Source organism: Callithrix jacchus, chromosome 13 (genome assembly GCF_049354715.1).
Source record: "Callithrix jacchus isolate 240 chromosome 13, calJac240_pri, whole genome shotgun sequence".
NCBI lineage: Eukaryota > Metazoa > Chordata > Mammalia > Primates > Cebidae > Callithrix > Callithrix jacchus.
The window spans coordinates 17,534,094-17,547,533 of NC_133514.1; the positions used below are offsets into that span (position 1 = coordinate 17,534,094).

At 40.9% G+C, this 13,440-nt stretch overlaps 1 protein-coding gene across 2 annotated transcripts in view; it reads right to left on the bottom strand.

The window, feature by feature from the left end:
• Window positions 1-13,033, bottom strand: part of LOC144578932 (uncharacterized) — a 324,136-nt gene extending 311,103 nt beyond the window's left edge. For both annotated transcript variants that reach the window (XR_013525502.1, XM_078347219.1), the window contains exon 1: window positions 12,897-13,033. Coding sequence is in view for 1 of the 2 variants with exons in the window: in XM_078347219.1 (XP_078203345.1) it covers window positions 12,897-13,029 (133 nt within the window). In the remaining variant the exon portion in view is untranslated. The remainder of the gene's footprint in view (window positions 1-12,896) is intronic.
• Between the last annotated feature and the right edge of the window lie 407 nt (window positions 13,034-13,440).

The window sequence follows — 13,440 nt, forward strand, 5'->3', positions numbered from 1 at the left end:
CACTTTGGGAGGCCGAGGTGGGTGGATCACGAGGTCAAGAGATCAAGACCATCCTGGTCAATTTGGTGAAACCCTGTCTCTACTTAAAATGCAAAAAATTAGCTGGGCATGGTGTTGCATGCCTGTAATCCCGGCTACTCAGGAGGCTGAGGCAGGAGAATTGCCTGAACCCAGAAGGCGGAGGTTGCGGTGAGCTGAGATCACGCCATTGCACTCCAGTCTGGGTAACGAGCGAAACTCCATCTCAAAAAAAAGAAAGTGGATACATAGATCAATGGAACATAATAGAGAACCCAGAAATAAAGCCAAATACTTCCAACCAACTGATCTTTGACAAAGCATACAAAGACATAAATTGGGGGAAAGATACCCTATTCAAGAAATTGTGCTGGGAAAACTAAATAGCCACAAGTAAAAAAAATGAACTGGATCTCCATCTGTCATCCTTTATAAAAATCAACTCAAGATGTATTAAAGGCTCAAATATAAGGCCTGAAACCATAAAGATTTTACAGAAAACCTAGGAATAACTCTTCGGTACTTTGGCCTAAGCAAAGAATTTATGACCAAGACCCCAAAAGCAAATGCAACAAAAACAAAAATAAATAGAGACCTAATTAAGCTAAAAAGCCCTGTACAGCAAAAGAAATAATCACTAGAGTAAACAGACAACCCACAGAATGGGAGAGAATGTTTGCAAACTAGTCACCTGACAAAGGACTAATATCTAGAATCTCCAAGCAACTCAACAAATCAGCAAGGAAAAAACAGATAATCCCATAAAAAAACAGATAAATGACATGAATAGACACATCTAAAAATAAGATATACATATGTCCAACATATGAAAAAATGCTCAACATCACTGTAATTAGAGAAATGCAAATTAAAACCATAATGAAATACTACCTTACCCCAGCCAGAAGGGCTATTATTAAAAAGTCTAAGGACAATATAAGTTGGCATGGATGTGGTGAAAATGGAATGATTATACGCTGCTGGTGGGAACGTAAATTAGTATAACCTCTATAGAAAACAGTATGAAGATTTCTCAAAAAACTAAAAGTAGACCTACCATTTGATTCAGCAATCCCACTACTGGGTATCTACCCAAAGGAAAAGAAGTCATTGCAACAAAAAGATACCTGCATGTGTATGTCTATTGCAGCACAATACACAATTGCAAAGACATGGATCCAACCTAAGTGCCCATCAGTCAGTGAGGGGATAAAGAAAATGTCGTACGTATACACAATGGAATACTGCTCAGCCATAAAAAGAATGAGATGTCTTCTGCGGCAACTTAGATGGAGATAGGGAGCATTATTCTAAGTGAAGTAACTCAAAAATGGAAAACCAAATACTGTACGTTCTCACTTATAAGTGGGTGCTAAGCTATGGGTGTGCAAAGGCATACACAGTGGTATAATGGACACTGGACACCCAGAAGAGGGGAAAGTGGGAGGAGGGAGAGACATATAAAACTACATACTGAGTACACTGTACCCTACTCAGGTGATAGGTACACTAAAATCTCAGACTTCACCACTATACAATTCATCTGTGTAACCAAAACCACGTGTATCCCCAAATCTATTGAAATATATGTATTTCGATAGCTTCAATATTTTTATTATATATATATTTTTATGTAAACATATATAACAAAAATGAAAATAAAATTCCAGATGACTTCTTTGAAGAAATACAAAAACAGATTCTAAATTTTATGGAAATGCAGGAACCCAGACTAACCAAAACAATATTTAAAAATAAGAAAAAACGTTGGAAGACGCACACTTCCTTATTTCAAAATGTACTCTAAAACTATTGTAATCAAGACAGTGGGTTATTGGCACAAAGATGGACATATGGACCAATGAAATAGATTTAAGAGTCCAGAAATAAAGCCTTACATTTATGGTTTGTTTATTTTCAATAAGAATCTGAGATAATTTAATAAGGCAAGATGTCTTATTAGCGAATAGTGTTAGGACAACTGACTGAAGACCAAAGAATGAAGTAGACTTCTTTATCTAACTTCACACAGAAAAATTAACTCAAATGAGTCAGATGAAAATGTAAGAACCATACCTATAAAAGTGTTAGAACAAAGTATAGGAGTAAATCTTTGTGATCTTGAATTAGACAACGATTTCATAGAAGCTAAGATGCCAAACGTACAAGCAATAAAAAAAAATAGATTTAATAACATCAAAATTAAAAACATTTTAACTTCAAAGGATACCATCAAAAAGACAACCCACAGGATAGATGGAAAGATTTGTAAATCATGTCTGGATGGACTTACATCCAGAATATATAATGAACTCTTAATACTCAATGATAACAATACAACAAAATAATTTTAAAATGAGCAAATCATCCGAATAAACATTATTCCAAAGAAGATATGAAAATGGTCAATAAGCCCACGAAAAATGTTCAAAACAAAACAAAAATTATCCACTTAGGCAAATGTAACTCAAACCCACAAGAGATAATAAATACATCACTACTGCAACTATCATCATAAACAGAGATTATAAAAACCAATATTGGCAATAATGTGGAGAAATGGAAACTCTCATCCATGGCTGACAAGAATGGAAAAGCTGCAGCTACTTTGGAAAACAGTTTGGAAGTTCTTCAAAATCTTAAACATACCAGTCATCATTTGACCCAGCAATGCCCTTCCTAGGCGTATGCACCGGAAAAATGAAAACAGACATCCACACAAAAAAACTTGTATATGAACGCTCGCAGCTAATTTATTCACAGTACAGAAGTGGAAACAACCCAAATTTCCTTCAACTAATGAGTGAATAAATAAAATGTGGTGTTCCCAAACAGTGGAACTTCCTTCAGCAATCAAAAGGAATGAATAATAGACACATATTACAACACAGATGAATACTATGTTAAGAGAAAGAAGCCATTCACAAAAGACCACATATTGTGTGGTTTCTCTTAAGTGAAATGTCCAGAATAGACAAGTCTATACAACAGAAAGGAGATTAATGGTTAACCAGGGCCTGGGGGAGATGGAGGAAAATGGAATGATGAAAATGTTGTACAATGAGATTGTGGTTGTATTCGTCTGCCCAGGCTGCCATAATAAAATACTATGACTAGGTGGATAAGCAACAGAAAGGTATTCTCTCACATTCCTGGAAGCCAGATGTCCAACATCAAGGGGTCAGTAGGTTTGGTTTCTCCTGAGGTCTCCATGGCTTGTAGATGGCTGCCTTCTCAGTCTGTATGACAACTGTTGCCGAATCTTCTCTTCTTATGGGGATACCAGTTAGATTAGGATACGTCCTTGTCCATATTCATCTATTCATACTATATTAGGGTGTATCCATATGAGCTAATTTGACCTTAATCACCTCCCTAAGATCCCTGTTTCCAAATACAGTCACATTTTGAGGTACTAGAGGGTTAGGATTTAATATGTGAATGACAGGAACATGATCCGGTCCATAGCAGTGGTGGTAGTTGCACAACTCCGTGAATATATTAACAGTCATTGAGTTGTGTCCTTATTTTTATTTATTTTTGAGACGTGGTCTCGCTCTGTCACCCAGGCTGGGGTGCAGTGGTGCCAGCTTGGCTCACTGCAAACTGCCTCCTGGGTTCAAGTGATCCTTTCACATTAGCCTTCCAAGTAACTGGAATTACAAGCATCCTCCACCACTCCCAGCTAATTTTTGTAATTTTAGCAGAGACAGCGTTTTGTCATGTTGTTCAGACTGGTCTCAAACTCTTGACCTCAAGTGATCTGTCTGCCTCAGCCTCCCAAAGTGCTGGGATTACAGGCATGAACCACAGCACCTGGCCAAGTTCTGTCATTTAAATGGATGACATTTATGGTATGTGACTTATATCTCAATAAAGCAATTGTTTAAAAAAGAACAATAGGGTGAAAAACAGGGGAGTTATTTAGAATTTTCAAACAGGAAAGTGAAATGATACAATCTGAGTTATATAAAAATTGCTCTGAGTTTGAGACCAGCCTGGGCAGCATGATGAGACCCCATCTCTATAATAAAACTTTTTTTTTTTTTGATATGGAGTTTTTGCTCATTACTCAGGCTGGAGTGCAGTGGTGCAATCTCGGTTCACCACAACCTCTGCTTCCTGGGTTCAAGCAATGCTCCTGCCTCAGCCTTCTGAGTAGCTGGGATCACAGGCATGTGCCACCATGCCTGGCTAATTTTGTTTTTTTAGTAGAGACAGAGTTTCTACTAAACTCTGTCAGGCTTTGGTCAGGCTGGTCTTGAACTCCCAACCTCAGGTGATCTGCCTGCCTTGGCCTCCCAAAGTGCTGGGATTACCGGCATGAGTCACTGCACCCAGACTTTTTTTCTTCAAATTAGCTGGGCATGGTGGTGTGTGCCTGTAGTACCAGCTATTTGGGAAGCCAATGAGTTTGAGGCTGCAATGGGTTATGAATCATGCCACTGCACTCCAGCCTGAGCGAAAGAAAGATATCCTGTCTTAAAAATAAGTTGCTCTGGTAGCCACATCTAAGATCAAAGTACAAGGAGGCTTGGACATAAAATGACCAACTAGATAATTACAATAATCCAAGTTGAGCTCCTGGGGGTCTCAACTAGCCCAGAGGCACTAAAATAAGAAAGAAGGGAACAGGTATGAGTGACTTTACCTGGTTAGGTACAATCCCCTCCCAGAAAACAACTCTAAGGATAAGTTTCAGCTGGGCATGGTGGCTCACGCCTGTAATCCCAGCACTTTGGGAGGCCAAGGCAGGCAGATCACCTGAGAGTCCACGGCGGGTGGATCACGAGGTCAAGACATTGAGACCATCCTGGTCAACATGGTGAAACCCCATCTCTACTAAAAATACAAAAAATTAGCTGGGCATGGTGGCGCGTGCCTGTAATCCCAGCTACTCAGGAGGCTGAGGCAGGAGAATTGCCTGAACCCAGGAGGTGGAGGCTGTGGTGAGCCGAGATCGCACCATTGCACTCCAGCCTGGGTAACAAAAGCGAAACTCCATTTCAAAAAAAAAAAAAGAAAGAAAGAAAAAGGACAAGTTTCAAGGCTGACTCCACAGGCTGGTTGCACCAACAGCTCCTGTGATTTGCAGGATGCTAAGTCTTGCAGAACCTTGAAGGCCTGACCAAGGCAGTGCCTGGAATTTCCATATTGCTTTGTTTTGAACTATGTCTAAAGCTTTAAGTAAAATAAAGCCTTTGCTTCTGTGATACTTAGAAGGAGAAACCCATGAGATCCCTACCATTCACTGACATATTAGCACAGATAATTTGGAGCGATCCGTTGGTCACTTGTCAGCTCTGAAGGCTGCAACAGTCTTGTGGGATCTGTCGAGGAGAAGGCTAGAATGACAGAGACAGAGCATGCATGATGATGGGCTTGCAAGGGCTGCCCTATGAGGACACCAGGAGGGACAGAGCTTGCACAGCTCAGAGGGCAGATAGGACAGGCAATGAAAACCATGTCCCCAGGCCTGGCACAGTTCTGTACTGGGATATGGGTGCAACCTTGACTAATAGTGTAAGAGTTTTCTATGTTTATTTCCCATAGGTTCTTGTTTGGAACTTGGTTTTCTAATACTATTCACTGCTATAGCAAGAGTCACTGGAGTCAAATGCAACCAACTTGAATAAAAGTATGTACATAAGATGACGTTCACACTGTGTGTGCAAGTATGTGTGAGTATAAACCCACCTTCTCTCTCTCTCTCTCTCTCTCTCTCTCTCACACACACACACACACACACACACACACACAACACACCAAACAACTCCAAGGAAATCCAGAAACACACATTACATCTCGGGGGCCCTATTCTCTCTCACTGTCCTTGTTCTCTCCTCTGTAAAGAGCTCAGTTCCCTCCACTCTTTTACTCCTTCTCCCTCTCACAATCTGTTTATTTAAAAAAACTGGATGCTAGTTATTGAAAGACAGAATTCATCCCAGTGTAATGAAAAACAGAAGGAGATCAACCCTTGACATTCTCCATTTGATCTAGCGGCTCTAGCACAGACTAAGGGTGTACACTGGGAGTACAACCTTAAGGGTATACCATCGTACTGTCTCTTACTCTGTTTCCTCATTTAAAAAATGAATATAGCAGCATCACCTGCTTTCCAGGGTTGGTATGAAGTTCTAATTAAATAATATACATGAAAGTACATGCAAGGCTCTAAATATGAGGTGTTATTACGACTTTTCCCTAGGATGCTAACACTAACACCTTTATGACCTTGTGGCATGGAAGTGCAGCTGTAAGCCAGGAGATGAAAGAATATTTGGAGTGAGGGTAGGGTGTCTCCCAGACTCCTGGCAATCAAGCATAGGCAAATGTCTCCTTTCTGCCTCCATATAAGATCTCATCACAAGCACATACAGGCAGTATGCATGCACGTGCGCACACAAAAACGTTTTTAATCCTTAAAACTACTCCAGACTTTCTATTCAAGTTTCAGTTGTGCATTTTCATACTATTCTGGCTGAACTCAAAAGTGGAAAATTCCAGGAAAGAAAGTCCTCTCCTCCACTGTCCAGTTTTGGGTTTGATAAGCCGGACAGACCAGGGGGAGTGTTTCATTTTGTTTTGCACCATCTGGTGGACTGCGCCTAGAGGTACAAGGTCTGCTCTGAAATTGGCAAACAGCTACAGAACCTTCCAGTCCCTGCCCTGGGGTAGAGAGAGAATATGGACTAGGGTGGCTGGCAGGCTAGTCCACATCAATAAGAAAGACAGCCTCCACAGAACACAACAGAATAGACTCCAACTCATCGTTCTTGAAAAATGGGTAAGAATCTACAAGTAACTGAATGGGCCCCTCCTTTCCCAGCCCTTCAAAAGTTGGCAACTACTTTATAGATGATAGTTCTGAGCCTGGTTCTTCTTAGCAGAGTGTGAACTTGTCAGATGTACCTGCAGAGCGAATGACCAAGCCAGAGACTGTGAATAACAAACGGCTTCCTCCACCATAGCCCCATTCCAGTCAGGGAAGACACTGGGGCAGTCAAGGAGGACTACATGGAGATGTTCAAGTGGCACCCCTGATTGAAAAACTTTGGCAAGTGTTAGACCTTTTGGGGAGGCCTGACACTTCTTAATGAGACTTGCTAATACCACCCAAGACAAATCCTGTGTTCCTCCCAGGCCCTGGGCCATCCCCTACGTGGGTTCGCTGGCCTGGTCACCTTCTTTTTCGCCCCCGGCTTTCCAAACTCGATTTCTTTCTTCCACACTACATCTTCCCACACCCTAAGAAAGTCTTTCCTAATTCCTCCTGGCTCATAGACGTTCTCGACTTCTCCAAAAGCCTGTAATACCTTAAAATCTATACCACATGACAAAGCATGCAATCACATCTTACATTTTCTGATACCTCGGACATATACACCATATCTCCTCAACTAGATTATTAGCTGAGAAAGTTAAGAGTGAGGCTATCTGTCTCTCTGAGTGGCTCCTAGGCATCTGGAACAGTGCTGCACACCCAGGATGGACCCAGAGTACTTGCAGATCCTGCCGCTCTGTGGCCTCCAGAAAAGAACAGTGGCCGCCATCCAGCCAGGGAACAGCTGCAGCCAAGCTCCTAGGAAGTGACTCAACAAGTCAGTCACAAGGCCAGGCGTAGTGGCTCATGCCTGTGATCCCAGCACTTTGGGAGCCAAGGTGGGTGGATCACCTGAGATCAGGAGTTTGAGAATTGCCTAGCCAACATGGTGAAACCCTATCTCTACTAAAAATACAAAAAATTAGCTGGGCATGGTGGTGGGTGCCTGTAATCTCAACTACTCGGGAGACTGAGGCAGGAGAATCGCTTGAACCCAAGAGGTGGAGGTTACAGTGAGTGGAGATCATGCCACTGTACTTCAGCCTAGTTGACAAGAGCAAAACTCCATCTCAAAAAAAGAAAGAAGTCAGTTACAGAAAACAGAAGAGGAAGCCATATCCCACCTACACTGAGGTATGTATAGACCCTGCCTCCAGGCTGTAAGTCTGACAGCCTCCCACTAAGACACCTCCCGTCCTACCCTAAACTGTGAGCTTTTAGGACTTCTCAAGTCCTACTATTTACCTTATTTGGTGCTCATCTGCACCCCAACAAAACAAGGAAGAGACATCATGATCAGTTTTGTCTCTGGCCCCTGGCAGGCTTATCCTGAGACCCAAGGGCTTCAAATAAACACCTAAAAAAAGGTTTTATAGCTGTTAATAGGACTCCTCCAAGAGTAGTTCTCCCAAAGTATGTTACAAAATATTGTTCTGTTGGAATGTTAAGACACAGAAAAAGAGTATCAAGTCTCCTATGTTTAGAAACACTGTGTTAAAGAGATTTAGACAGAATCTTGCATTGTCTCATTTTTTTGACTTTTCCTCCAGAAAGTTTCAGTGCTTTTCATGGGCATCATGAGTCTCCAGAAAGGGGCTGGAATAAACCACTCCAAAAGCATTTGACCACAGAATGCTTTATTCCAAAGTTGTTTCCCCAAGAACAGTTTAGCGAATTCCATTTAGGACTTCACTTTCAATCTTCTTGGAAGTTCCCCAACAAAGGTTTCAGAGCTGCTCTCCCAGGCATTTGACCTTTTAAAGGAAATGAGAGATAGATACAGATACATAACATACATATCTCTGAACACCTAAGGAAGAAATTCATGGCACAAAAGTCGGAGAATAAAGAAATCTACAAAGAAGAAAATTTAAAACCATGAGAAAGTGAATAGCATTGTAGCCCTGCAAGTGTTTTGTATTGAAAACCAGCTAATCCTGCAGAATTTCTACTGCTTAGGAGGACCAGTGTGGTCTTTCCAGATGAATTCTTGCCTTTTTGTCCCACAGGTCACAGTTGCATCTCCTCCTCCACTTCATCTATTAAATCCCACTGAGCAAAGAACACTTGCTCCCTACATAACCCCGCGCATGCTCTAGTCCTTACCAGAATCAACTCCCTCCAAAATAAAAGCAAATATAAAATACATAATGGGTGCTGTGGACATGGGCAGATCACCAAAGGGCCAGAGGAGAGCCACAGGCTTGTCATGGGGGTTGTCACATTTTACCAGGCCCCTCCAAGTTACCCAAATACAGTCACGCATCACTTAACAACATAGATCTGAGAAATGCGGCTTCAGGCAATGTTGCACAAACATCATACAGTGAACTTCCACAAAGCTACATGGCGTAGCCTACTACATGCCTAGGCTATATGGTGCAGCCTACTGCTCCTAGGTTACAAACCTGTACAGCGTGTTGCTATACTGAATACTATAGTCTACTGTAACACAGTGCTATTTGTGCATCTAAACATAGAAAAGATACAGTAAAAACATGGTCTTTTATGGGACCACCACAGTGCATGCAGCTAATTGTTGACTGGAACACCATTATGTGATATATAACTAACCATAGAGTTGATTCACAGAAACTAAGGGATTTTCAGTGCGATAAGACCGAAAAGAATAGAAAAAAGGAAGTTTGAATTTTGGTTTCCTTGTTGACACAGTGAAGAGATTGGATTACACAATATGTGAAGTCATTGCCAAGGTGAATTTTCAATACAGTTACCATTGCTAACTTATCGGACCGAAACTATTATCTCAAAAAATGTCCAAGAGGAAGCAGTGCCAATAGCAAAGAAGGCCAAATCTATCATATCTCTCAGGGACGAAATTCCCACTCCCTCCCACCTTCTTACATACTGTCCCCAGATGAAGTCATGTTTTTAAGAAAAGGATTTAGAGGATAAAGAAGTTACCGAAGCATGGTGCTTGAGCAGGCTGTGCAGGCTGTGGGCTGCCCCATTTTGCTTGGAAGCAGCTCTGCTTGCACCAGACCAGGCTCTTTCCTTTTCCAGGCTACCTCCCAACTCATATTTCCAACTCATCATGCAATAACTTTTAGGCCAGTTAGAAATAAAATATTAAGTGGAATAATATGTTAATGCCATAAAAAATAAGAGAAAAGTACTTAGTGAAGTTAGCTATTGTTATGCTTTCAAGAAATCAACAAAATTCCAAGACCCGGGATCAAACAAAAGAGAAAAATACAGAAATACTGTTTGGTTTTAGTGGTATGACAAATAAGGCCTTTCTCTTTATCAGGCCAGGTAGGGTCTCCTGCAAAGATCCATGTGGGATCTCGCTCTAGAAGGGCTGAAGGCAGGGGTAGAAGATGATATACCAGCAGTGTTACTCCTCGGTTTCTTACATCTAACATACCTGTTTCCAAGACCAGTGCATTTTCTCTGAAAATGTCTCTTAAGTTAGTGGTTTGTTATTTTCATCACTCGCAGTCAACATGTGCAAATTTGACCTCTTTGCTGCAACCTTGACCTCCTCCTGGGCCTGTCTGTCTTCAAGCCTACCCAATGTCGTCAAATTGACTGTCTTTACTGATCACTTTGATCTTTGATCGTCTTACTTTCCACCGAAAACCCTTCACATTTGCCCGCTGAGCACTGAATTAAACCCAGACCCTTCAGCCCAGCCCATGCTGCTCTCTGCAATCTAGTGTTCTCGCCTCCTCCTTTTCTTTCTCTCCCATGCAGTTCTTGAACCCAACCAAAAGTCAGCAGGCAAGGCAGCCCACTGAGGCAGAACATTCCTGCAATGTCACATGGCACCAAATACGCTGGGAAAGGAGAGGGAATGGTTCTGATGGACCAAACAACAGCCCACACAGCCACTAACACAGCGCTCAAATGTAGATAAGCAGAAAATAGGACCAAAATGTATCTAAAAAAAAAAAATAGGAGTAAATATTCATATAGTCTTGGGGTTAGGCCTTTCTAAGCAGGATAGAAAGTGTCAGAGCCTGTCCAGGACCCCAGACAATGTGTCTCCATCGCCCATGCTTTATATGTTAACACTTGGAAATGTAGAAATGTACAAATGGAAATAAAGAGCTGTTTATGGGTTAGAAAATCAGTAAGTCTATTATACAAATCCAAAAACTGTTTAATTTCAGTATCAAGAAATTTTAAGCACATGACATGACAGTATTTTAATCTATCAAATTGGTAACATTTTTAAGTAGTTTACTGCAACTGTTGTCCAGTATATAATTCAATGAGCAGAGAAATCTATTAATACCACCTTCTTGGGGTCAATTGGACAATATCAAAACTTTAACTGTTTTGTCCTCACATTTTTTGATCCTAAAGAATAAATGTGTACCCACCCAATACAGGATACATAAGACTTGTAAAGAGACTTGGACTCCCACACAGTAGTAGTGGGAGATTTCAACATCAATATTAGATAGATCAATGAGACAGAAAATTAACAAGGATATCCTGAACTTGAACTCAAATCCAGAACAAGTAAACTTAATAAACATTTATAGAACTCTCCACTTTAAACACACACACACACACACACACACACACACACACACAGAATAAATTATTATTATTATTTTGAGACAGAGTCTCTCTCTGTCACTCAGGCTGGCTGGAATGTAGTGGAGCAATCTCAGCTCACTGCAACCTCTGCCTCCCTGGTTCAAGCGATTCTCCTGCCTTAGCCTCCTGAGTAGCTGGGACTACAGGCATCTGCCACCACACCTGGCTAATCTTTTGTATTTTTAGTAGAGGCACGGTTTCACTGTGTTAGCCAGGCTGGTCTCGAACTCCTGACCTCATGATCCGCCTGCCTCAGCCTCCCAAAGTGCTGGGATTATAAGCGTGAGCCACTGCGCTTGGCCAAGAATAACTTATTAGCTCGGCCAAGAATAAATTATTAGCACAAAGATTTAGCAACAAAGATGTTTAAGGTAGAAGGGTTTAACAGAACAAAGTGTTGGATATAAATTAATTATCCCTAAACAAGGAAAGACTTACACAAATTACTATTTGTGTGTATGACAAAATACTATGCAACCATGAAGTATGATATCGTGTAAGTTTGTTATAACATAAAAAGACATTCTGATATGCTCCTGAGAGAAAAGTCAGTTTAAAAATACTGTGAACTGTGTAATACTGCCTATGTTTAAAAATGTATTTTAAAAGCCTAAAGGATAATATAAAGTGTTATCAGTGGATATCTTTAGGCAACAGGATTCAAGTGGTTTTATGTATGTTATTTGTTCCTTATCTGAGCTTTTCAAATTTTCTGCATGAAATACTTTTATAATAAGAAAAGCATAATGAAAACATTATAAATTAATTGAAAACTGCTTCTTTTAGACGCAGAGTGATTTTATACACAATCCTAAGCAGCTTCATGATCACATTCAGGCTGTGAGCAATACAACTCCAGTCAGGCACTTCCTTCAGTAAATCTGAACTTATTTCCAAACAAAACATAAAACAATAATGATCATAATCTACTATAATTCAAAGTTAATTTTTCCAAGTGCAGATAAAGGGCAAGAAGAGGTATAAGTGAGTTCCTCGCATCAAAACCTGGCAGCATGAAGCCAGGGACGCTGACCTCTTCATTCAACCTTCTGGGGTGCAGCCTTTAGATCCTGCTGCTTTGTAGCAAAACTTCCAGTGCCTACAAAACCCTTTGTGAAACTAAACCACAGAAAGAAAGAACCCTTGTCTCGCAGCTAAAGGCAATCTGCCAATTTATTTTCATCCTTCATCTCATTCTCAGTTGGCCAGCTAAGTGAAGCAGGTAACCAGAGACAGGAGAGAAGGCCAGGGATAAGAATGACAGATAAGGAAATAAAACATTCATCAGAGTCCATTCTCTATGTCACCAACACATTTTATATGGCTCCCAGTCAGAGTGGCTGTTTAAAGAACTAATATTGCATGAAAAAAGAATGGACAATTGGGTGGAGAATGATAAAGATACAGATACAGAATAATGATACAGAAAGAAGATGCGCATATTCTAAAATATTGAATAGGATATGGGAAGAATGCTTACCTAGAGAAGCCTGCTCCGTGGTTAGACCTGCGTCTTCTAGCTCCTCTAGAAGAGAACATTGTCCTTTTGCTGTTTGGAAATGTCTCCCTGGTGAAGCAGAGACCATGTTAAGTGGGGAGCGCTTGCACTGCATTCCTAGCGGGACTTTCAGAGGCCAATTCATTTATACTTGCACTCTGTCAGCATTTAGTCCAGCACTTCAAATGTTATAAGCACTAGTCATGCATATATGATGTTGATTTATCTCCAAAATATAAGAAAAGACCACAAGAGGCCAGGAAAACCATTCCTTCCTTTTGGTGTTCAAGTGCTGTATGCCAGTAGAGGTGAGCATCTCACAATTGATTTGAGGACACAGAGTAGCCCCCACCCCAAACCATATCACCCCCAAAAATCCTTAGCTTCTAGCTGATGGGAGAGTGGAAAAAAATCCTGTAAATACAAGTCACTGTATGATGACCCGAAGCAAGTTACTTAACCACCCTAAGCTTCTGTTCCCTTATCCACAAAAAGGTGAGGTGGGAGAAAGGAAGAGTCTTACGAG